The 26,085-nt window shown below is 40.7% G+C and overlaps 1 protein-coding gene across 1 annotated transcript in view; it reads left to right on the forward strand.

The window, feature by feature from the left end:
* The first annotated feature begins 8,852 nt into the window (after positions 1-8,852).
* The window catches only part of olfm2a (olfactomedin 2a), a 42,527-nt gene continuing 25,294 nt past the window's right edge, over positions 8,853-26,085 (forward strand). The window contains exon 1 of the mRNA XM_038702489.1: positions 8,853-9,335. Within this exon, the coding sequence (XP_038558417.1) occupies positions 9,279-9,335 (57 nt within the window). The 5' untranslated portion in view covers positions 8,853-9,278. The remainder of the gene's footprint in view (positions 9,336-26,085) is intronic.

The raw sequence follows: 26,085 nt of genomic DNA on the forward strand, positions 1-26,085 counted from the left end.
GGTCACAGCGGTAACCAGAGGCAAATGAGAAGGCAGTGCTTGATTATCAGGGGCAGAGGAAAAGGGCATGGAGATAAGAAAAGTGGGAAGGGAAACAAAGAGAAAACAAACATGAGGGAAGAAAGAAAGCACCTTCTCTGATGACTGCTTATTTGCTCAGTAAAAAGGTTTGTGAATTGCCATAATGACACTAAAGCATTTGTTCTACAGTGGAACTGTAATTAAGTCATCAGCCACAGTTTGGAGTCTTTAACTTCATAATGAGGCTGAATGTGTGCAGTTCGTGCTCTGTGGATAAGCTGCTGTAATCACTTCTATCTGCTTAATTATGTAAAACCATTCTTTTATCCTACTAGTGTCTCACTCTATCTCTTCCTCTCTGTGTCTGTCATCGTCTCGTTTTATGAATATAACTGGTACCATTAAAGCATAGGGACATAGTAGGAACGAGCGCATGTGTTGGGAGATATCAACCTGAGACAGCAATGCTGGGAATTGTCTGTTGGCTGCTGGGAGATACAGTACAGCGAGAAATGAGTGTTAACAAAGGGCACTATATAAGGGAAGAGGTGTGTTAGCTGCAGCTACTTTAAGAATAAGCACAAAGCTCTCACCACCCTGAGGAGCTTTTTATTACCTTTCTCCTTGCCCTCTTTAGCATTGGTCAGAGGGACATTACAGGTCAGATGGAGGTGAGGCATTCTCCTTTCCAGGGCCACGCAGAGACCTTTGGAAGGCCAGGTGCTCAAAGAAAAAAAGGGCACATGGAACAATGATTTAAATAGGGCTGTTCTCAAATCATATCAATGCACAAATATATTGGTATGTATTCCTTGTTGATATGGGTATACAGATGCTTCTGTATTGATACATCAGCAAATACTGTGACAGTGTTTTGAAAAAGAAACACAGGGAATACCACAGCTCTAGCTGTAAAACAATGTGAGCTAACTTACAGGGAACAGTTGCTGCTGAGGGGTTGCTGGGGATGCCGCTGCCCCTGCTGTTGTTGTTGCTGCTAATACAACTGGAGGTGATCTGTGACTAGAGATATTAAAAAAAAAACATAGGATTTTTATTAGCTAAACAATTATGTGACTATGAAAAGATGTAAAGACTGTTGAGTGTTTGGGACTGGCTCACAGAGACTGACCTGCTGCAATGCTGCAGCTGCTGCCAAGGCCGACTGCTACAATAAAATAAGAGGGAAACGCTCACAGAGACTGCTGCACACCAAGAGCTGCAGGTAGAGGAAATAAGATGCAAGATTCAAAAAAGTGTGGGAAATAATCTGAGAAGGAAACATTAACAGGGGAAAGGATGAGGGTGGCAGACAAAGTGAGTAAGAGTGAAACAGACAGATCAGTAAGCCTGTTTTACTAATGTTGTTATAAATAGTTCAAGGCACAAGGCTTTTATTAAGTTACTGTAATAATCCTAGTTCAAGTGAAAAGTTTTTAGTCAAATTACATAAAAAGACCACACCTCTCGACGCCTGTGAAACTTTTACCCCTCAAACAGCACGAAGTCAACAGAGCACCTTTGTTTATCTCTGTGTAGAAGTAACGTTAGCTGTCAGCATAGTGTTAGCCGGCAGCTAACGTTACTTCTACAGGTGACACACAACAATATACACAACTACTGTGCATGCTCCCTTTGCGTCTTTCTTGTAAAATACATCCAACAACAAGCACATTGCGGTAAACCCCACTTACCGGATTAATCGAAGGTGTCCTTTAGGCAGAGCTGCTGAATCACTAAGGGTGTTTGAACGGGAGGGCTCATCTCGGGTGAATTCATCAGGTGAAAGGTCATCATGTGAGTCACTTTATTTACTTCAAAATTATTATTCATTTATTTTACTAATAGTTTGATTGGGCAGGCTTTCACAAAAGTGCCTTTACCTTTTTAATATACAATCTATGGCCTTTACAAATTTATAAATAAAAAAATTAAGGACATTTTGCATTCATAAAAGGGCACTTCGGGCGTCAAAGGGCAAGAAGGCAGCGCACCCACCTCTGCACGTGTCTGCTCCTTTCTTCTCCATCTCTCTTTCAAGTTCAAGTTAGATTTCAGGATCACAATTTCATTTCACATTTCCTGAATTACACTAGTACTATTGTTATCATTAGTGGTCCAAGATGCGTGCTGGGTGCTGCAGGTTGTTTCAGGTGGAAGTGAACTTCATCTATCTCCATGTCCCTAATAGAGATTACCTGGTTGTACTTTTTTTAGATAGACCTACATTAAAGCCTTCCTTCTATAGTACTTAGTATAGTACTACTAGAACTTTACACCATAGAAGACAGGCTGCAATGGGGGCGCTAATGCATGAAAAAACATGAAGCTGCCTCTGTTTCAATGGAGCAGAAAAAACAGTAGAGAGTAATGTCAACAACAAATAGCTGCTGGTTTCCATTGCCGCAGGCGACATGGACTATGGTTCCCTCATGTTTCTTCCCTCGCGCATTATGCCTCATCTTTTCATCCAATTAAACACAAATACAGGCTACAACTCAGGGAGTGTCTTAGTACTGCTCATTCTTGGAGACACAGGCAGAGGAGGGAAACAGAGGGAGTTCATGAGGGGAGGAAGAAGTACAGAAAGGGATGGTTCGAGATAAAGCAATGGGCAGATGTGATTGTGTGTGTGCTGGGTGGCGTCACTTAAAAGGTGGACTTCTTGGCAGACAATCTCTATGGATCTGCCTGTCTGTGTCTCCCCTCATTTCTTCACGTTTCTGTAAGTCTGAGGAGGGCAGCGCTTCACCCTTGTTTTGTTTTGATTCAGTGACACGAGCAGACTGCCGTGCTGTTCCTCTAGATTATGATTGATGGTGTTTGCTGAATTACGGCATGGCGTAGACATAAAGAATGGCACGGCCTTTTTTTAGAAACCCCGACTGAACCTGAGTTGTCCTTGCCCTGGTTGCCTTGGTTACGTGCAGGTAGTAAAGTGAGACAACCTAAGAGAGGGTGTGAAAAGCAATGTTTTATTCCATCTTCAGGTTTTCACACATTTCCATCTGGGCACTTGGGCAAGCATTGCTATGGCAACTGAGCACCCTTAACCTTTTGACCCAATGGCTGGATGAGCTTCAAATACCAGTAAGCCTAACTTGTTCTGTATAATTCCAGATATCCAAATGAATACACATATGCTTTTCATCATCTGTGTGAAAAAAGAGAGGATATTTAGTGAGCTGTGTTTGTCTTATCACTCTGACAGGAAAAGCTTTTTAAAATTTAATTGTAAGAATAAAGAATCAATCTTGCCATGAAAGGACATTGGCCATGCTCAGCATGAAATCAAGAATTCTCTATTTTTAAACTTAATGTCTAGATGTAGGCCTACAATTTCTACTAGTGAAGTGGACAAGACAGCATCGATGGCTGACATCACAACATTGAGCCAGCATCGTGATCGTAAAATCTCAAATTTTCACATTATACCACCCTGTGAAAGCAGGTTTTAAGGACCACGAACATTCTTATTATTGTTTTTAAGTATGGGTTGCACCTGCCTCGGAATTTCCTTCTCCCCACACTCTGACACACACACACACACACACACACCTACACCTCAGGTAAACACCCCGGCTTGCCGCGCCTCTCTCTCCTCCCGTCTGCTCCATTTTCTCCATCAGCTGTATATTTTCTAAAGCCGCCTAAAAGACTGAGAACTCGTCTTTTTTCCATATATTTCCACCCGCGATCCCTTATCACGGCAGCAGCTGAGTGGCAAGTCGGCGTATTAATGAAGCAGCCAATCAAACAACTGAAAACAACATCTACACTCTGTGTGTTCACTGTTGCTTTACCTGCTCCGTGCGTAAAATATCCACCGCGACTTGTAATGTAAGTTAATAGTCTACCTTCTTTTTTTTTTACCGAATGTCGAGAACACAGCACATAAGACGCCCGCGCACCCGATGACATCGTCCATCCCGATGTTTCATTGTAGATATCGTCCGATGGAAATTTTGTAGACATCGTCCAACCCTACTGTTTACATAAGCGTGTGTTGAGTAGACATACATTAGGAAGCATGATAGTGAAATGTGAGATGCAAGGCTTTTGTTAGATATCTGTATTATGTTTGCAGGAATGCCAGGGTTAACACTTCTCCATCTGCGTGTTTATTGACAAGTTGATGTCATGATATTGTTTGTGTTTGATAGCTTGCTTGCATGTGTATTAGTCAGTATTAAGAAATTTAAGCCACAAAATGAAAGCTCCATCAAGTTGACATTGTCCTGTGTGCCCACTGGACTACCTAATGTAGATTCAACATTCTGGATACTTTCAGGAAGCATACGGTCTTTAAGGATATTGCATAATAACTCTGTTGCACCGGCAGCAGCAGTAACATTACGAAGATCAATGACAACCACAAGCTCTGTTATAGGACAGACTCCAATATTTGTTAGATGGATTGAGCAACTTGTGTTCTCCAACTTCACAAAATCCAATTAGACTTTCTGTGTATGTCTGTGTGAGGATCTACAACCAAGTCACTCACTGGGCCCATCCACATGTCTAGCATTCACTATAACCATGAACACTAAGCTCTTCTTTATCTAACGCTGCTCTACCACAGTTCATTCTCACAGTGTTTGAAATTCTTCTTAGCAGGGCCAGCTCAAGCTATTTTGGTGCCCTACGTGAGATTAGGGTTTGGAACTGTATCATGGATCATTGATTGGCCACTTTCCTTAGTTATGACTTTATGCCCAAACTGGTTAGGTTACGCCCCAAGTAATCGTGGTACAACCAACTTTAGTAGCTGATTTAGTGACAAACTAACTAGTAGTTACTAAGCCTCTAGTGCACTGTAGAACTTACACATCGCTGGTGCAACCCAGTGCAGAAATCTGTTTTTATGAATGTGGCATTAGAACTGATATTCTTAAGCTAAATTTCAGCAATGCCTTATGTTCTAGGAAGTTGCAGTTATCCAGTTAGATTGCAATTCAGATTCATATCCTTCGGTCTGTATCTGAGTCTAACAGCTGTTGTAGCCAGAGACTTTTAAAAAAGTAAAAAGTAAGTCAGTTAAAATGTACTCTAAAGTAAAGTATATTTTACTGTTACATTTTGGAAATGATTGGTGATATATGATGCCACTGTTAAACTGAAGAACGCCTTTAGGCTATGATTGCATTAGGCTAAATGTCAATCCAAAAACACCAGTGAAACAACATCACAGCCATCATCCAAACCGACAATAAATTCTATTAGCAGTGAGAGATTTTGCAGCATCTGCATCCCACTGGTTATCAATTATACTACAGCCTTCCTCTTTATAACCTCACTAAAATTAAGCAAAAAAGAGAAATTGTCAATAGCAAAAAGAGCTATGGACACCGCAGTGGGTGCAACAAGTGATATTAGGCTACAGAAATGAAATAACTGCCACGTTAACAGCATAATAAAGGCAGAGATGTATCAACAATATTAATGCTACAGCGGCTGTGGCCACAAACACACATATTAAAGCAAAGAGAGCTACAAAGTTTCTACACACCGCACACACACAAAGCTATGTTGCTAGGCAATGCAATGGTTGTTTACGTCCCACTGCAGTTGTTGTACGCACCTGTCTGAATGCCATTCTCTGAGTCTTGTACACCACAAGGTCATTCACAATCTGCTCTACGTCTTTACTTGGCCATTGTCAGTGCATATTATAACCAGTCCTCTCAGCTTCTCTGTCCCCCTAAAACCAGTCTACTAGCCTCTCTGACCCACTGCACTCTTCAAAGTTTTCAATCATTTTGGGATGAATGAGGCTTTGCAGGCACAACTGTGAGAGAAATTGTGAAAAACAGCCTCATTCACCTCACTGAATGTAGTTCATAAGCTCACCGTTGGAGCACCCACCATGAGCATTTTAGCATTTAGCCACACAGAGCATGCACCTGTTGGTCACACAACATCTTGGGTGCGTTTGATTTGGGTCACTTAGCACGCTCACCGGGCGGTGCATTAAATCAGTGATTGATAAGAGTGACCTTTTTTAACTATGCGTGTGAGCTGAGTGCAGAGTGTGTCTTGAGACGTGAGGCTGTCTGGAACTCTGACCTCTTGCAGCCAAGACACAGCCAACAGCTTCTTCTCTGCTGCAACCTCTGATTGAATGCCTTTCGTTGTTCCTTTAAGAGCAACCAGTGTCCACCAGAAGGTGGCGCTCTAGGCAGCCGCCCATATGGCCTATGTCTTGTGCCGGCCCTGCTTCTTGGTTTCCAATTACTTGAAGAGAATCAGTTGTAAAAGTACATAATGATAGGCTATGCTTGGCAATTTTTGACAAGCACAGTGCCCGTAGGCAGTCACAGACAGTCGCGCATACACACAGAAAATAAGAGATGCTGGTGGTTGTTAAATTTAGTCCTCAGGCTACTTCCAAATAGAAGATATGTTTTCAAATATTTTAGCAACACACTCACACAGAGAAACACAGAAAGAAATCCCAGAGTAAGTCATGAAGCATGAAATACAATGAAACAACAATAAGTCAATAACAAACACTGGGGGTAACCATGAGAAGATGAGGAGTGAAAGAGAGAGACAGAGAAGATGACTTCATAGAGGCAGAAAAAGATCCACGCCGGAAAAGATTAAACATAGGTGATTTTAGTGCCACATCTGCCTAACACAGTGCAGTCACATGTGAGGTGATGGGAAGAGTTGGAGATAATGTCTGCCTGAGAGGACGCACAGTAGCCCTGAAGGTCTATTTTCTCCTTTTCCTTGGCCTTCTTGGAATGACTCTGGGATAAAAAAGAGAAAAAGGCTGCATCTTTGACAAATGGGTTATGCTTTGTTTGCATTTACCTCAGAGACAATTCCCCCAGCTCCCTCAACGCCCCAGGTCTCTAAACCGTAACAGGGGATGGAGATGGAGGAGAGTAACCAGGAGAAAGGAGGAGTCTGTTAGCACAGTGTATTTATTTCCTTAGCCTGACCATTAAACACACTGGCACTCTGACCCCATGCAATGCCTCAACATCACTTTTACTCAACCTGGCAGCCTTGGGCTTCTCTGTTTTTCTCAGCCTCACAGTCCACTGTATGTGTCTGGGCAGACGCAAGATCCAGGATCGTAAAATACAATAACTCTGCTGAAAACAACAGCACAGGAAGGCAGGAATAATTCCTGCATTCTTTGCTCCTTTTTTGTGTTCTCGTACAACACCCCTTCTTTGTTCCCGCTCAGCTACTCATTGCCTTTTTTCCTGCTGGGAAAATGGAGGTATGTGCAACATGCCACTGAAGGCAGCAGCAGGGGTGGAGAAAGTCAACCCTCTGCTGAACTGTACAAGGGAAGGGGCTGGAAGGCACAAGCCATCACACTGTCTTAGCTCTAAAATCCTTTCTGAATGTGCATGAACTAATCCCATTTTAAGAGTAACATTTTATTTAATCATACCATCAAAATAACTTGATGATTTTATTCAGGCAGTTCCAATCATAATAAACATTGTTTGTCTTTATTCTATAAAGACTTTATAATAGGGCATTTCAAAGTAAATGAACATTTGTTTATGTACCAGCTTGGAGCTGTGCAAGTATAAGGTTCTGACTTTAGACATAGCCCAAGTAAAAATTGATTGGATTTTTTTGAAAAAAGTGTGTCCTCTCCTTTGTTATACACAACCACAAATCAGCATTTTTTAAAACAACCCTAAGAACAGCATATTAAGTGCCAGCTGTTATACAAAGGATCTGCTCAGGACATTTTTGTTCAAAATATGGCACATTCTGCTGGCTATGTATAATGTCACACACACATAAAGATATATGGAGTGTGTGCACACCCATTCACAACCACACCTGGTCTGGAAAATAATTAGAATGCCTAACCATGATTTAATTCTCTCTGTTAGCTAATGACATTCATTATCTTCATTGTAATTGGGGCAAGAATAATCTTTATCATTTCCCTAAACCCCAGAGAATCCCCCTATTTTGGCATCTTCTAATTGGATATGTGTCAGCACTGCATTGATGGTATTAATGTAGATTTGACAGTCACTATCTCAATCTTTCACAATGCACACAGTTATCCAGTTATTATTCACAGTCAGGCTTATGAGCAGGAAGACATTAACATTGGTAAATGTCAGCTCTTTCTTGAGGTATCCGTCACCCTATAGTGGAAACATTTTGTGCAGCAAATAACAGTGTCACTACAAGCAATGCTACCATCCATTCATCCACCCATCCAAGTTGTATGTCTTTCAGTCACTGGAGCAGGAATATTTTGAGTGCAAGCAGGCTCTCAAATTCAAATTAGCTTTATTGGCATGAAAGTGTAGCAACAATATTGCCAAAGCTATATATAAAGTACATAAGGACAATTAATTTCATAAATTTCATTAGATAAGGAAATAAAACAGCAAAAGTTGTGTTTGTGTGTGTTAATACAAAATAAAATAATAAAAAATATATAAAAATTCCGTAAAAATAAATATAAAAAAGTAAGTAAGTAAAACAATAAGCGTGTGTGTGTTAGTATGTTAAAAAATGAAAATATATTAAATTAAAATGAACAAATAAAACAGTAAGCTGTATGTGTGTTAAAAAAAATTAAAAATTAAATGAAAGTAAATGACAGTAACGTGTGTTATAATAATATATTAAAACATTTAAATAAAATAATTAAATAAAACCTCTCTCTCTCAAACACACACACACACACACACGTCTCTCTCTCTCTCTCCCTCTCACTCACTCACTAACTCACACACACACACATATGCACACACAAACACACACTCTCTCACACACGCGCGCGCGCGCGCACGGCCAAGCTTGCCTGCGTCAAAGAGTGGTACTTCTTTGACTGGGATCCTTGTACATAGACGTGCTGCTCCTAGCGTTGGCACCTTGCAAGCACATCAGTCACCTTCCAACCTCTGCGACTCTCCTCCGCTCTTCTCGCTCAGTCGCAGATATTTTGCAGGACGGAGGGGACCACCAACTGTCCGCTTCAGCCGATTACAGCATCTGAGGAGGGTTTTTTTTACACTGGGATATTTTGCTTTCGCTAGCCACGAAAAAAGTCTATGCTCCACAAAAGACACGCGACTGGTCGCTTTACCGAGCCAGTGAGGGCTGCCGCGCGTCCTGGTGATGAGGTTGGTGGCGCACAGCCGACACAGCATTAAAGGAATCCCTCTGTATCTGAAGAAACCGCCCCAGTAAGGAACAAGAACGGGGGAAGCGCTGTAGGAACTGGTGTCGGTTGGGGCGCTATCATTTCGACTAGGATGCATCTCTTCAGTGCCATGTTCCTACTTGTGATGTTAGCTGTCATGCCCTGTGAGGTAAGGACTCAAACGCTTGCACGCTATGAATAAGCATTGTTTAAAAGTTCCTAAAGCAGAGCTGGCCGCCGAGCTGTATCACAGTTGAAAATGAGGGAAATGCACGTATGCATGTTGCAGCATTAACTAGGAGAATTGCTGTTGTTCAGAAGGCATCTCCTTTCAGCATGTAACCTAGCGTGATGAAAAGCAAGGCAAGCATAAGTAGAAAGTTCAGGGAAGATATGACAATGAGCAGAGCTGTAGTTGACGGTAAATTATTACGGGAATTAATCTTACACATTTTAAGACTGGCATACATCTTAATAATTAATAGTATTAATTGTAAGGAATGGAATAAATGCTGTTTGCATGGTGCAAATATAATTGTCTTAAAAGGAAAAGTACCAATATAAAGTAACATTTTCCCATGACACCGTAATTCATTTCTGGGGGTTCTGATACCTTTGATGCACTGGATGTCGTTGTTTATAGACTTTTCTATCTACCTCAACATCACTCACAGAGAGGTCCAGGGGCTCCCCAAGAAACACTGCAACTGATTGCGCTGATTAAGCTGAAAGGACCGAGCAATGAACAGCAACACTGTCAGTTTGTTTACAGGGTCTGTGTGTGATTTGTGGCTGTGAATACAAGCCCTGCATAATTAGTAGTATTTCAGACCAGCGCCAACAAATGGTTGTAGATTCTGGAGATGTGAGACGTGGTGCATGACACTCGAGAAAAGCCGGGTCCTTTTGGTAAAAATGACGAGCTTTGATGTGACCGTTGTAAATTGAAGTGAAGGACGGTAAATTATTTGACCGAGAAAAAGCTTTCAGTCATGGCTGGGGTATTTGGACTTGAAGGGGTTCATCTGATCAGCAAACATGCAGTGTTGAGCAGCTTATTAAGTACATCGTCTGCTGATAAAGTAGCTAGAATTTGCCTGCCCTTGATTGTTATTTGAGTGTATAAAACAGCCAATCATCTGGACGTTGGACAGCACCGTTTCGCACCTTTTGGTTCCATGCGGCAATATGCTCAGGACCAAGGACAGTGCCTTCGGTTCAAAACAGCAGCCTGAGTCAATTTAGCACCACAGACAGCGCCTCCTCGTACGTTGGCGGTGAGCACCAAGGCCACCAGACAAACTGCAGGTCCTTACCTACACTAAAAGTAAAATGTTTAGGGTACTAAACAAATGCAACAGCCATATGTGTATGTAAAATATATTAAAGTGATATTAGACATGAAAGATAATGTAAATGGGATATAAGGTCTCCACTGTAGCAGTTTTTCTTTTGGGATGATTCCTGTGGATGAAGGGCCCCAGTTGTTTAAGGGGGGTACAGAAACAATGCAGTTTGTTACAGCTATAATAACAATACGTATATAATATACGTTTTGGGGTTGGTAGACTTTTCACACCAACTGCCTGACTACTTTTAACTGTCTATATTACAGCATCTGTCTATCACTATATTTAATATAATTCAAATAAGATGCAGCCCATTGTTGCATATTTATCAGACTGAGGAATCGTTGGTGTTTTATATGGCATGTCTACAGAGAAGGCGGACACTGCAGCTGACCTTTAACAGAAGTAGAAGCTACAGTATGTTTTAGTCTTCAAGAGGTACACTAGTGAAAAGGCTGTACTGTACACCTGTGTGTGCAGTTCATATTATAACTTGTACAGCACAGATGACATTAGGGGAAAACCATTTGATTTCCTCCTGAGTGGTATGTAAAGATGTGGAGGAGTTTCCAGGGTTCTAATATAACAGTCACACTGAACACATCCCCAGCTGCATGACTACCGCATAATTAGACCATGTAGACGTGTTGATGTTCCTCTTCAACCTTCTTTGAATTAAATTAGTTAAATTATGTTTCCTGATGCTTCATAACAAATTCAACCACAATAGAGAAGTAGCTTACTTTTTAAAAGTAATTCTAACTCTTCAAGTAAAATTGTGAATTACACAACTTCTGTATTCCACAAACATCAACACAGCAGTATTGATGTTCTTTACTAAAAGAACAGGAATAAATGTCACTGTTTAACACTTGCAAATGTGACACTGAAAATGTAACTGATGACATACTATCATATCGCAGTGCCTTCTTAAGTGGGTTCATACTGTAATTGGCCTTGGGGGACAATTTGTTATAAGTGTTTACATTAAATATTTAAAAGGATGAAAGAAAATATGACGCCACCCATCTCCCTAAGATCGCATGGCAAACATAAAGAATTGATGACTTCTTGCATATCTACTGCAATGAGGGTAACACTCCCTACCAGCAGAGTTGAGATATCCACATATTTTCAATTACAGTCTCAGCACAGCCCTGTCTGAAATATTTGGAGGGCTGTAATGAGACAGATGCACTTGTTTGTTCACTGTTTGTTAAGTACCCGTAAAGCCCAGGGGTGCTTAATGTTACTGATACAGATGGGCACCTGCTTGACCTTGGCACAGATGTCTTGCTATGGTGTGTACCATTAAGCCATGCATGACAGGACACACTGACACAAGCGTGTTTATTGTGTCCTGTGTTTGTGTGTGTGGGTGTGCATTTTTAAGTAATGCATATACACCCATATACTGTAGAGTATACTGTACCAGAGTTGGCTTACACTTTAACAGGGTAGTGGGAGAGATGTATTGCAGAAGATTTAAGCCTGAATGCATCAACAAATTCTTTTCAAAACACAGTAAATTATTATTTTTAAATTACTTTTTCAAAGTGTATTCAAGATATCTCAAATATAAAGGATGATTTCAAATTAACCCTAGGCAACTAACTTCCTCTAAACGTACCAGACATTCAGAGGAATTTGTGATAACGATCATTCTGCAAGGAGTAAACCTTGTTTAATGAATATCATTCTGGAAAAGAGTTTCCTAATATACAAAATATTGTGGCAAGAAACTGCGAGTAATGACTGTCATCAGTCAAGAGTGAGAAATTGTAGTAAGATTAGATAAGATAGACTTTATTGATCACACACTTGTTAGAGCAGCTCCAGATACAACACAACACATAAGAAAGTACACATTAAATAAAAATAGAATAGAAAATTACAAGATATAATAGAAATTGAAAAATAATTATAAGAGTTTTATGTACACTGTATACACCTTTTATATACAGATGTGAATGATATGGAACATTGCACAGGTCACAGCAGTAGATAGTGGCACAGTGTAGAAAAAAATATAATTGCACAGGACAAAACATATACAGCAGTGTAGTTTAGAGGTAATATAGGCTAAAAATAGTGCTATGCACATACAGTACAGTTATTAATAATGTGTGTATAAGAATTAATGTGTGTATAATTGCACAGTACAGGTATTAAATAGTGCAATGTGTTGGCTGATGTTACAGAGATAAACAGTGCTGCATTATGTCATTGCTGTGTTAAAGAGTCTGACAGCCATTGGAATGAAGGACCTGCGCTTGCGCTCCTTCTAGCACTGTCTGTTGCTGAAGGAGCTGCTCAGGGACCACACAGTCTCATGCAGGGGGTGAGAGGCGTCGTCCGTGATTGACGTCAGCTTGGCTAACATCCTGCTCTCACTCACCTCCTCTATGGTGTATGTTGGCATAATGTGGATTACAACACATTTTCTCAAACTCAACATCTTTTTAGTCTGGTTCATATTAATACATAGCATAGTATTGATTGCTCAGAATGTAAATTTTGGATCAACAGCAGAAATTCTATGTAATTTACCTTAGAAATTGAAGATGTTCTATTTACTGCATTTAAACTAGGACTTTAATGTGTGAAATGTGTTCAGGTGATCTATGAGATTATCAGATATTTGCTGTTAAATGCAGACAAGTAAAGACCACAAGAAAATTCTGTGAAACATCCCACTTCACATTTGGTTGGTGACAGTTGCCCTGAATAAATATAACTTCTTTGTGGGAAACAAAGACTTTGAATAATATCAGTCACATTCTCAAATGAGTACGCATTTAGAAGAATGTTTGCAGATCACGAAAATGTGTGTTCCACTATTATCCCTGTCCAACCATCAAACTGATTTTAGTTTTCTGTAGCTTCTTTATTTCTGCTTAAGTTATTGAGTATAAAGATTGTTTAATGTACTTGAAAGAATCACATTGAGGTTTGGAGGCAAAAAAAAAATGTTTGTTGCCGTTCCACTGGAGCAAGAGAGTGCAAGGGGAATACAGTTGTTGGTTTAAGATGTCTGGCCTCGAAGACTCCCAGCACTAGCATGGTTGAGAGTGATGGAGAGTGAAATGAACACTTGGTTTTGGTGTTTTTCTGTTCAAACACCAAGTGCAGTGGGGGAGAAAACCTAATTGCTTGTCATTCTCAGAGAGGGAGACTGAACCTTGTGTAAGCAATTGACTAGATTTTTAAGTAATTTACTCGATCCTTTCTCTCACCAAGGATCAACATAACAATCAGTTTGAACATACTACTACGTTGTATCTTGTTATGTTGTGTTTCCTCTAGATTGGTGCAATGATTGCACCAGAAACTCACCCAGCCGTGGTAGATTTACAGCTAAAAAGGTGCCGTAAAGGAACAAGAACTTGTAAGTCATATTGTTGTTTAAAATATCATTTGGCACAAGCATTTAGTTAATTCATATTGAGCTAATTATATAGTACTTTAGTGCTGTAATAGAAGTGTTGCTGAAAAGAAAGAGAAGCTATGATAATGCTACAACGAGAAGACATTCTTGTAAAAGTATTATTAAAAAAACTGACAGGTCTGATTCCACATACAAACAGGTAAAGTAATGTAAAGCAGTTAGGTGATCTAATGCTAATGCTATGTACAGTGACTCTACATGTGAGGACAATAAGAGTCAGGCAGGACAAACACCTGGGCTGGCTAATGTCCAGTCCAGACAGCTTTAAACTGTCCTCCAACCTGGCAGTGATGCTTTGGCCAAAAATCTCCTTTCCTGGTGCAAGTCCAATGAGAGCAAAGCAGCATGATCACAGTAAAAGCCCTCCCTCAAACATGAGTATAATCAAGCCACTTGTAGTAAATTTCTAGCCTTGTCTTCATGCCAAAAGCTTATTACACAGCAATTTTACCAAAACATTAAAGCTTGTCAAACCCTGTAAAAAAAAAAAAGAAAGACTTAAATAAATGTTCTCCCATTATTATCAGGGGTCCCACATGTTAAAAGCATTTACAAATACTGTGGACTGAGACTGTGCAGCTCAATAACAGTCAAAGAGGAGCAGAGATGTGAGTCTACATTTCCCAGGAGGAAGGACACTGGGTAGCAGGCTGGACAGAGTGTGCTCTGCCAAGCAGCAGCCTAACCTCCACCTAGAGAATTAAACAAATGAAAAGCTGCAGGAGCATGGGTGTAAATCTGCCAGTGAGAGACAAAGACACACACTCAACTGTTAAAATCATCTTACTATGCTACGACAGGTCCAGTGCTTGTCTGAATTACTAAAGCCCATGGAAGGTCAAACGGAAACACATACATACAACTTGTATGAGGGAATTACATAGTTTTTATAGATACAAACAAGTACATTATAGCCATAATATGAGCCACATCTCCCTAACGCATGTCAATAAAATGTAAGCTTAGTGTCATTTTCATACATTTCTTGCTCTGTTAAAAAAGATAACCCACATAACCTAATTTGCGAGTCCACCTTCATGCATTAATATACAAAGATAATTAGGTTGCATCGTGTTTGATTCAGTGCTGCTTGAAGAGATTGAATAGTCTGTGCTTGTGCCATGACTGATTAGAGCTTAAATCAGTGCACAATAATGATTCCACATTGTGTGAGTCAGAATCTTACCACTGTAAAGAGATTTGTTTTATAAAAGAGATACGAAAGGGGCTAGAGCACAGAGAGCTATTGAGCCTTTGTGCTGTCCGCTGTTCACTCTCTCATCTTAATGTTTGATGTCCTTTCATTTATCCTGCTACTTCATCATCAGAGGCGTATGTGCGTGTGTGTATGTGTACAAATAATCCGTACACACAGTGACATTGTGGGGACAAAATTTGTTTTTTGTTTTTTTTTAGGTAAGACTTGATTTTAACGTAGTTTAAATTTAGGATAAGTATGAAAATCAAATGTACAATTTCCTCAGATGTACAGTGTGTGTCTGCGTGGTAGATAAAGGATGAAGTGGTTAGCATGTGTGTGTGTTTTTTTTAATGGATGGAGAGGTTCTGCGTTTTGATGATGATGTACCTGTTTCTGGGTCAGTTTTCTGAATGTGGTCTGTCCATGACTCATATAGGGGGTGATATTAGCGTGTGATGAGGGCAGTGAGCTTCTTTGCGGTGCAGCCCAAGGTGACTGATTTTACTACTGGATTCCTTGGATGAGGCATGAAGGCAGGCAGCAGCCTGCGTGGTAATTGGTTAACAGATGGAACACCGGGTAGAGAAGCGTGTCAGGTCAGAGGTATAGAAGGTGTGTCAGCATGGCCTTACCATTCCAGCTCTAATGTGTACATTAGTAAACATTAGCAACATGACCTTCCTGACAAACAAGTCCATATACTATATTTAAAAACAAAAAATAAAGATTGCAGGATATTATATATTGCTGGTATTCTTTGCAACAGTTTTTCATAGCAGCCCTTTTTAGCATTTTAGACAATGTCACAATGCCCCTCACTCCTCAATGACTGAAGCTTCTACAGAGAAAACCAGATTCCTTGCATGATGTCCGTTTTCTCCTTTTTTAAGCTTTGAAATCATGCAGTAGGTGGGCCTATTAAAATGCCATCCACATGGGACAACATTTGTTGTTGAAACCCTGGGAATTTGAGAAATTTGAAGATATTTCTCAATGTCTGTTAATCTTGGTATTTAGTCCATGTTTTAAATAACCAATTACACATTCACAGCCACAGACTGACCACTACTCATGCTCCAGGGTTGTGTGGGCTCTAAATGACCTCTGTTGCTGTTTTCTGTCTTGTTGAAAACCCAGCGGCCTGCTGTCCTAAAATGACCATTTACAACCCCATGGACTTAGCTGGCTGACTCTAGGGCAGCTCATAATCGTCATTAGAAAAGTCTTTAAGGTATTTGGAGACTGAGCACTAAATTCAGTTTTTAGAGCATTCTCATTTACAAACAGGGTTAACCTGGCAGCTAACCAGCAGCCAGCTGTACACTCAGGGACTGATTACTTTTTATGCATGCAGGAGGGGTTACAATATATTTACATGTGTCCTCTGAGCCTATATTGCCCCTTTTTGACCTTAATTCTTTCTTCCAGACAATTTCACAATGACTGACGGTTGCACAAATAATTTCTCAAAATATTCCGTGTGCTCAAATAATGTCTAGGATGTTGTTTGGATGCTTGCTGACAACAGTGTATGGAAGGATCAGCTCGACTGGTGGGATGAATATCATCCCCATATCGCCTTCTCTCCCCCACTTTCTCTCTTTCCTCCTGTGTGAGTGTGCTGGAGGGTGCAGGACTCCCAGAGGTTTATGTCTGTGACTCTAAGCAAGAGTGACATTTCTCTGACAACACCCAGAACAGGCACACACATGCACGCGCACATGCAGTCTACCCTTTCACACACACATTGTCTTTGTCTTCCTGTCTCTCTCCCATTTGCTCTCTAGTTCACAAACATGTCAGCAATGGGATCCACAACAAACGAAGAGCAGAACAATACATTAATTCGATACCAACAAACATGGCTGAGGCTGTCAAGCCTGTCATAGATTATAGTACGAGTGACAGACGACAATTAGAGCACAAACATGCTCGATCATGTCGTCCATGCTGGACACACTGACTGTCACCAGTAATAAGGGTAACAACACGTTACCCTAGTAACTGCCACCATGGGTCTCAACCAATGATAATTTTTTTTGCGTCCATCTGCTCTTTTTTGCATTGCAATAGGCACCTCCTGACCAGTTTTCTGTACGACCTTGCTTTACCCTGCTCGATGAATCTTTTATGAGCCTGGCAATGTGGGTTTCTGTGTAGAAGATTGGAATATAAATATGGCTGTTGCGCCTAGAGCTCCTCTTCCCGTTCTGATACAAAAGCTTTCATAAGACTGAACAGATTGGGCAAGCTGCTACTTGAACGGTGCTCTTCACATCTTTTCGCTTTTATCGGAAGACACACGTCCCATATCAGAGAGTGTTATGCATGCTCAAACACCAGACTTAGAGTCTGCCTCCACCTGCTCAATCACATGGCTGAACAACATACCACACCCCCAGGAAACCTTGTGTTCTTTAAAAAGGTTTGGTTTTTATGTCAAATTCTTAGTCAGAGGTTTTGTACGGCATACTTTTCTCTCCGAAAACCCTAGTTGATTACACACTGCTCACATTCGTGTTATGGAGTTATGAGCTGTAGCAGCAACTGACATTGAATGAGAAGTGAAAAAAATGTGACAGAGTAAATCTTGTTTAAACTCCTCAGACTCTTTCTCTCTTACTTCCTCTCTCTCTTTTATGTCCTTTTCTATCCTTTGTCTCCCTCTCCTCCTATTTCAAAAGAACCTTGCTACCTTTATTACAGAGAATCCTCTCCTCTCTGCCATGTGTGAGTGTGACAGCATTGCCTCCCATGTTGAAAGCTAACTCAATTGCAGGTCTTTCATTTTGGCGAATGAAGGATGAGAGCTATGTGGTGCGGCAGAAGCGTTGGCAAAAGGAACCATTTAATCGATGTGTTTTCCGCGTGGCACTGTCACAGCCACTCAGTAGGGCCATTGATGAGGGAGGCTCTCTCTGACTGCGCCAAGGCTTAAAGGATCCAGTCAGGGAGGCGTGGGAGCCCAGTAGCCACCAAACACTGCTGCATATCAAGCAGGCTGGCAGAGCTGCTCTCTGCAGCCCCACGGTGAGCAGGGTAGAGAGGTCCTTTGATAGAGACACTACATGTAGGAGAGGGGAGATAACAAGATGCTCCAGTGGAAGGAACACCAGCTTACATTACATTATGCTGCCTGATTCTAAACCCTTGGGATTTCTCCAAGTCTGCAAAACACACAGAGACACAGCAGTGTGTAATACTGGATGGGAACACCACATCTTGAAGTAGGAGTCACAACTAGAGACTGTCATACATTCATATTCTGTTAATTGGGAACTCAGTATGTCTCATATTAAAGAAAAAGTCAAATGGAATGATATCTGTAGCATTGATGTCGTTTACTGAAAGAAATGTGATCTAGCTTTGATGGATTACACTAAATTGGAGGAAAATGATGTAACACACTCACTTTTGCATTAATTTTTCATAGATCAGAGGGCTTGGATTTAGATAAGCATAAAATGAACTTTTCTTAAAGTGAGTCCTGTGCATTCAGCAGTACCATGAAGCTATTACCCATTATGTCCTTTTGATTATTTCTTTATTTATTGAGTATACAAACAAAACAAGCTTTTGAAACAATTGTTCTGAACTGAGTTCTCATTCTACAACATTTTTCACCATCTCTTTTCAATAATCCGCAACCTCAGATACACAGACCCTGCACAAAGAACAAAATGTATTTCTTCTATAGACTAAATAAAGCATCCTTTTGACAATGGGCATGCATATGTGCATTAAGTACAGCCAAGTGTTGTACTGTATTAAAAAGGCTTTATGTGCATTACAAATAAATACCAGCATATAATGTACATATATGACATCTATTCAGTAACCCCCCCCCACACACACACACACACACACACACACTGTAGACAGATGCTGTGAACTGAAGATGCTTTATGAAAAGCGCTATGAGATAACTGTTGTTATGATTTGGCGCTATATAGATCAAACTGAATTGAATTGAATTGAATGCTATAGGGATCAGGGTTGGTGGGCAGTGTCAGAGTACAAAGTGAGAGGATGTGGACTGGGTTTGAATTAGTGCCCAGTGGAGTAGCTAAGCAGGGCAGCATGGCTGGGAAGTGAGTGAGAGAGCAAAAGAAAAAGAGGAAAGACAGAGTGAAGTTGATAGAAATGAAAATTGAAGATTGCGGGCAGGGATAGAGGAAGAAATAGACGGAGAGAGTGCCTTCCAAATGTGCCTGCAGGGTTATTATCTCTCCCATCCTAACCAAAAGGAGAATAATAATTACAGGCCTATCGCTCCGTCGCCATGATTTTATTCCCCTCACTGGCACTGACACTCCTTGCAGATTGTCTTTAATTAGCTCCACATCACTTAATCAATACAGCCGTGACCATGACAAAACAATGGCATGTGCATCCCGTCGCTCTGGCAAGAGAGACACAGGAAGCAGCCGGAAGAAAAGAAGAAGTGTTGACAGACAAGATGAGAGAAGAAAATGATGGAGAGTGGCATTTCTGTGGGTGGGGAAAAAAAGAAACGCCATGCTCTGATAAAAAAAAAAAAAAAAAACTTCTCTTATGATGATTAGAGTCTGTACTTCTTATCTACTATTGAGTTTGTGTGCATGCAGATGAATAGCAAGATATATACGTCGACATTTCGCTCTATCACAGGGTAAGAAAAGCAAGCAGGTTGAAGTCTCGGATCAGCTGTATGTGAGGCAGCAGTGATAGTCCTATCATGTCAGACTATGCTATGGGATCTAATGCAGTAATCCTCGTTATATTTTTGAGCAGCAGAGCTGAGTGCTTCAGTCACACTAATGGTGATGTGATGAATAGGTATTCAGGAGAGTTCTCCTCTTTAAGCCTTAGTGCCTCAGGCTACCGGCCCTCTCAGGCCCAGCTCTCTTCTCTTACTACTCTCTGTGAAAGTAACAACATGCATTGAGCTGGTGCAGGGATCTTCAGAGAAGAGTACTTCGCACTTGTCAGGCACATTTTTCTACTTGGTATATTCGGGATCGATATCTGCTGTTGTCATGCTTAAAACTGTGTTGATCTTATCCAAGCAGCCCTGAACAAGACCATTAAATGTGACAGTGAGACTCGCTGAAACGGATCAGTACTCGTGCATAAAATTAGATATTGTAGAGAGCATTTACACTGTTAAACAAGTATGTGGGTATAATCTGTTTATTCAGGAAAATGCCACCAAATGGAGAACATCAACGAGGAAATTAGAAAATCATCAGATTATAATGGACTGCAAGGCACAAAAGTATTGAGTCCTCCTTATACACAAGCTTTTAAAATCAGCACAAACACACAGTTGTTGTGCAGAAGTGGGCCTTTGCACAGGTGTTATTAAAATTTTAATTAGTGATTTAATCTGTGGGTGTCAGAAATGTCCCCAGAATTTGTTACCCCTCTCAAAATTCATTCTAATACCCCATGCTTAGAGGTTGGATCTTATTTTTAATGCATTCTTGCCTATTTTACCCAAGGCAATCAGGCAATAGTGAACAATGATATGTCTCAGGAGAAATGAGCAGCGGAGATGCAGACAGTGGTGTCCTAAAAAGCAAATGAAAATGTTTACGTTAACGATTAGCAAAGGAAGCGCCTCCTTAAGGGAAAAATCATCTCCCATTCCCTCCTTGTGCTGCATGGAATATTAATGCAAGGGATGGCCTTTCTGATATTATATCTCCCAGGCTGCACTCACAAATATCATCATTAAGCACCATAGATCTGTGTCGTGCTCAGAGTGAAGAGCACACTGCTCAATATCCAGCATCAACTAGAATGCTGCAGACAAAGATGCAGACATGCTGTTTATAGAAATCCACACAGCAACTGTTTGTCTGTGTATAACCCACACAAACTCACATATTCCCGAGCACACACATGCCACAATGTAGCCTAATTCACATTTTGGGTGGAGAGCTGAATTGAGATAGTAATGCAGGACATGTCACTACATTCACAATACAGTTTATTGCCTTGTACCTGCTGAACATTGCATCTGTTGCTGAGAGATCCAGCTTGATGAGCCAATGCAACCCCCTGTGGTGAAGCACCGGGCTCTATGGCCACTCTTTACCATTAGGGCCTACCTCTCCTCCTTCCTCCCACCATCACCATCCCACTCATCATACCTCTCATCTCACACTTGGCTAACTCCACAGAATATTACCCCTTTATAATATTCAACACACAGCCCTCTCATTTCTGGTCTGAATACTCATTTTTCTCCAATTTGTTGATATTTCTGTATTTATCTGTTTGTTTGTTTAATCACTGAACGGCTCAGTGGATCCCCATTTTGACAATGCGGCAGAGACTTTGCAAATTATGTGGCAGGAATTGTCAGCAGGGTGTTAGGCGAAGGTTCAAGGAACACAGGCTAACACAAGACTGTTTATTTATACTAATAAGTCTTTCTACTCTGTCCACCAGCAATGCAAAACTCCACAAAAGCACACAGTGACAGGCTAATTTGTTTATCTACAAGTTTCTCCAAACCATTTTTTTTTTGCCCATAACTCCATGTGGCTGTAAATGTAATATTCAGTTAGGGGCTGTTTGGGAGTTCTCTCCACTGCACACTGTGTTGTACTAATAATGTGGCCCTAATTAAATGTTACAGCTTCTCTGAGCATTAATGACCTGAAGACAGAGGATACAAATGGAGGCTTCAGTGTGAGCTCTGACAAAGAAGCTGGACACTGCAGGCTGGTTATGTCCCTTCATGTCTGATATACAGACATAGCTGATGGGTTGTGTTCATTGTTTGCTCCTGACCATGTTGAGCGCAGAGCATTTAGACTTTCCCCCCCACCCCACAATTGGCTGTTACAAACTCTCAGTCAACCAGATTGTAATTGGCAGGATCGGACCACTCCTCTCTGGTTCTGTTAGTTTCGCTGTTGCAGACGTGGCAGAAAACAGACAAGATGTAAATTCATCACCTCAGGGAGTTTCAAATGCATCACCCATCCTTTTCTCTCTTTTTGGGTTCTCTCTCTGTGCCTCTCCAAAACATCACAGTCTCCTTTTTTCTCCATCTCTTGTGTTATTCCTGAGCTTATTTTCCTCTTGTGTAACCTACCGCAGAGATTAGCTAATCAGAGTGATACCTTCACTCTGTGACTAGGTGATATTTGTAAACAATGACTCAGACGGAGACCAAATGAAAATACTCTGTCCACTGGTTGTCTCTTTAGTCATCTTACAAGGCACTAGGAGCATGGCATCTAAGATCAGCTCTCAGCCCTTCTGCAGATAAAGATGAATATATTATATTGAAACAAAGCACTCATAAGAGCTAATAAGACATTACAGTGACACTCAATTCCAGAAGTGCTAAAAAACACCTTTAAAATTACTCTCAGAAGCAATAGCAATATTCTATATAGAGACATAATTCAGATTTGTCAATATTTGAACAGCAAAATAGATGTGTTTTATCAGTTGTGCCATGTAAAACTGAGCTGGTATTTGAAGTAAAATGAGGTTGCCAGCATTCAGCGGAAGACAAGTTACCATCTGGATGAAAAAACCTGGTTATTCTTGGTGATAGTGACAAGGCCAACGCCACAAGTTCAGTGAAGGGCAGTTTGAGGAAGCAAGTGGCCATGGGGGGTAGTCTCAATTAGCAGGCTTTCTTTGAGCCTCAGCTACCTTTCTGTTGAGCTGAAGACAGATTTGCTGTCAGTAATTACACCACTTACAGGAATAGCTTTCCTTACGCAACAGAGAGAATGTTTGATTAGCTGGGTGGGAGAAAAGGTCAGGATGTGGCAGCAGCTTTCTGCTGCTGGATCCAGAAAAGGGTGGTTTTTGTGGGACATTGGTAATCAGGTCATGGAGCCAGGAAATGATCATAGTAATTGTGTGTGTGTGAATGAGTATCTGTATGCATGTGCGTATGTGTGAGTGCCTGTGTGTGTGTGGGCAATTCAACTGGGCACATTTACCACAGGAAGTGCTGCACTGAGTCGAATTCAGCTGGAACTGTTGGCATGGGTAGGTGCAGAACAGTGGATAGAGCCATGCTGTGCTGCAGAATGCATGGCAGCTGATTGCTGCATGTAGTTCTTGTCTATCGCTTTGATCAAGCTTTTTCTTTAGCAAGCCTCAAGCAAAATGTGGCGCTCTGCTTGTCTCTGATTGAGCTATCTGGTATTCAACCATATACCATTCATTCATACCAAATACCCTACAAATAATAATGTATAAGCCCCCATGGACTGGTGAGGTTGTAATCAAGGGAGTAATCAGGAGCAATCAATCCTTCTATGAATAGAATATGAATGCATGTTCCATCAATATAGTCATGATGCTTCTAAGAACAAGTACAATGAACTAGGATTTATCCAATGCCATGTTTGCTTCCTCAAAGAAAACATGGCAATGTAAATATTTTTTTTCAATTTAGCCTCTTCTACTGCATCTGTCCCTCTGGTGGATCATTAAAAAGGCACTTTAAGTGGCTGCTAGATTTCAGGGAAACACACAGTTATTGTAAAGTCACCTATAATCTTCCATCTTGTGGTGGAATTATAAAGAAATGTTGCCTTGCGTATGAATATTTCACTCAATCTTTGGATGATATTGCTCCAAATTGAATACACGCAGATAAAGAATAACCATACTCATAACTGTAAACTTACTGTCTACACTGTGAAAACAATTTCACTTTACAGGTGCTTATGTGAATGAATGAAGGGATGATTGAGTTAACTTTATTTATATAGCACCTTTCATGCACATAATACAGTTCAAAGTGCTTCACAATTTAGCAGCAAAAACACTGAAAGCAAAAGTTTCAAACCATACACATACATGAGGAGGAAGGGAGAGAGTTGCTATTACAAAATAGCATTAACACAGTTTCTTTAGATATATTAAAAACAGACAGCTGCTAGTTATAGGCTATATTAAAAAGATATGTTTTGAGTTGTCGTTTAAAACTGTCCGCTGAGTCAGCAAGTCTAATATTTAAAGGCAGAGTGTTCCATATTTTTGGGGTGTAGAGGATCATAAACGATAGGGAGTGCCTTAAAAACAATCCTAAAAGATACAGTGAGCCGGTGTAGGTTGCATAAAAATGGAGTTTTATGATCTCACATTTAATTTTATTTTTTATATCCTGGTAGCAGCATTCTTGTGCTGTAGTTTTGCAATGGCAGCTTTTGGTAGGTCAGTATATAAAGCATTACAGTCGTAGTCAAAACGACTAGAAACAAAATCATGAACAAGCTTTTCAGCATCTTGACAGCTCAGTAGAGGTCTCACTTTTGCTATATTGCGCAAATGACAAAAAGTAGCTTTGGTCAAAATACTTGAAAATAAATTATAGAGCACTTTTGAGAGACTAATTGAGAGAATATCAAAAGTTAGGAGGTATGAGTTTTGATCTCAGACCTGCAGCCTTGTGACACATTATGAATGCATCTCCTTGTTTTTAGTGTGAGTTGATTAGATGGGCTCTACAGGCTATTATGTAAAGACAATGGATAGACTCACCACAGGGTATTGTAGATGTGTTACAATCGATACAGCCAGGCTGCCATTATTGTATTTAAGCACCACTGGGCTGGGCCTAAGGCGGTGACAATGTTTTGTTCCTTACTTTTGTTTCATACAATAGTGACTGAAATAATGTATATTACATGCATGTCACAGCTCAACTGGGTCTCTCACACAACACTGTGGCAACCACCATTAGAGAGGGTATTGTAGACATTTCACAGCTCAGTGGAGAAAATGTATGGCTCATGCAAGTGGACACAAATATGGAGAAGTACTGATGCACACAAACAAATCTATACATGCATATGTAAAGACACACACACAGATGGAAACATTTTAACATAGGCTCTACATGCATGCGCATAAGAACACACATTGGTCATAGTCAAACACACACCATCTAAAGTTATTTTATTGTCTTTAGGAGACTTTAGTGCCTAATCTTGTAAAACAGTGCTGGTGAAAGCTACACATGCAAGGTTATCGACTCCCATGTAAGGTTCATGAAAGCTACATTTATCATCTCACGATTCGTATGCTGTTAAATACCACAGTGGGACAGAGGTCCTACTTCATTTGTGGCGAATGCTTGAATTATTGAACAAATCCAACTCAATAGGATGTGTTCTCTGCACTTTATGCATGCAGGGGTCGATGCATGTGTACTCTATAGTCCTCCTGTGGTCTCAGTCGCTACTGTAAAATATAAAAGCCCAGATGAGTTTCCTTAATCAAAGGCCCACAGGAGCCGTTAATAGATTAAACACTCCATGTTGAAAGCACACCACTGTCTGCCTGCCTGAACCCTGGGGTACAGCCTATTTATGCCACTTAAATAGTTGCTATGGTAATTAGGTCACGCTTTGTTTAGACTGATTTTGATCTTGATATATTTAGAAGGCAGTGGGCCTCCATGTCCATCATCTAATTAATGAATTATGACTCAGAAAAATAGTATTCTTAGACCCAGATGACTCCAGCATCTTTCAGAGCTCAGGCGGGGGCTTGGTTTGTGCGCGGCCTCGCTGCCTCAGTCATAACAGTTCTGCATCATTATGAAGGAGGTCTGTGTAATTAGTTGAAGTGTAATTTTGTCCCTTATTTCAGCTGTGAATATGTAGCTGGCTGTGTGTTTGTGTTCAGTGAGAACGTGGCCTATACTTGGCACTTTCTGCTCCCCAGTATTGTTATCTCACCCAGAGCTTGTCCCATGACCTCAGGGCTTTGTAGCGCTCTACTGCCATCCATGGGTGCGCAGAAATGCTGCTATTTCTGCAGTTGGTGGGCATTTTTTGAACTGATTAAAAATGTCCTTTATAGAGCAAGCCCACAGGCTAGAAGCAGAGTGGATTTTTTTAGATGTTTATGATAAAGCACAAGACCATGTTGGCATCTCTATGTGGAG

This window comes from Micropterus salmoides, unplaced genomic scaffold, assembly GCF_014851395.1.
Source record: "Micropterus salmoides isolate LMB-PRFRI ecotype aquatic unplaced genomic scaffold, ASM1485139v1 Ms_hic_scaffold_10, whole genome shotgun sequence".
Lineage (NCBI taxonomy): Eukaryota > Metazoa > Chordata > Actinopteri > Centrarchiformes > Centrarchidae > Micropterus > Micropterus salmoides.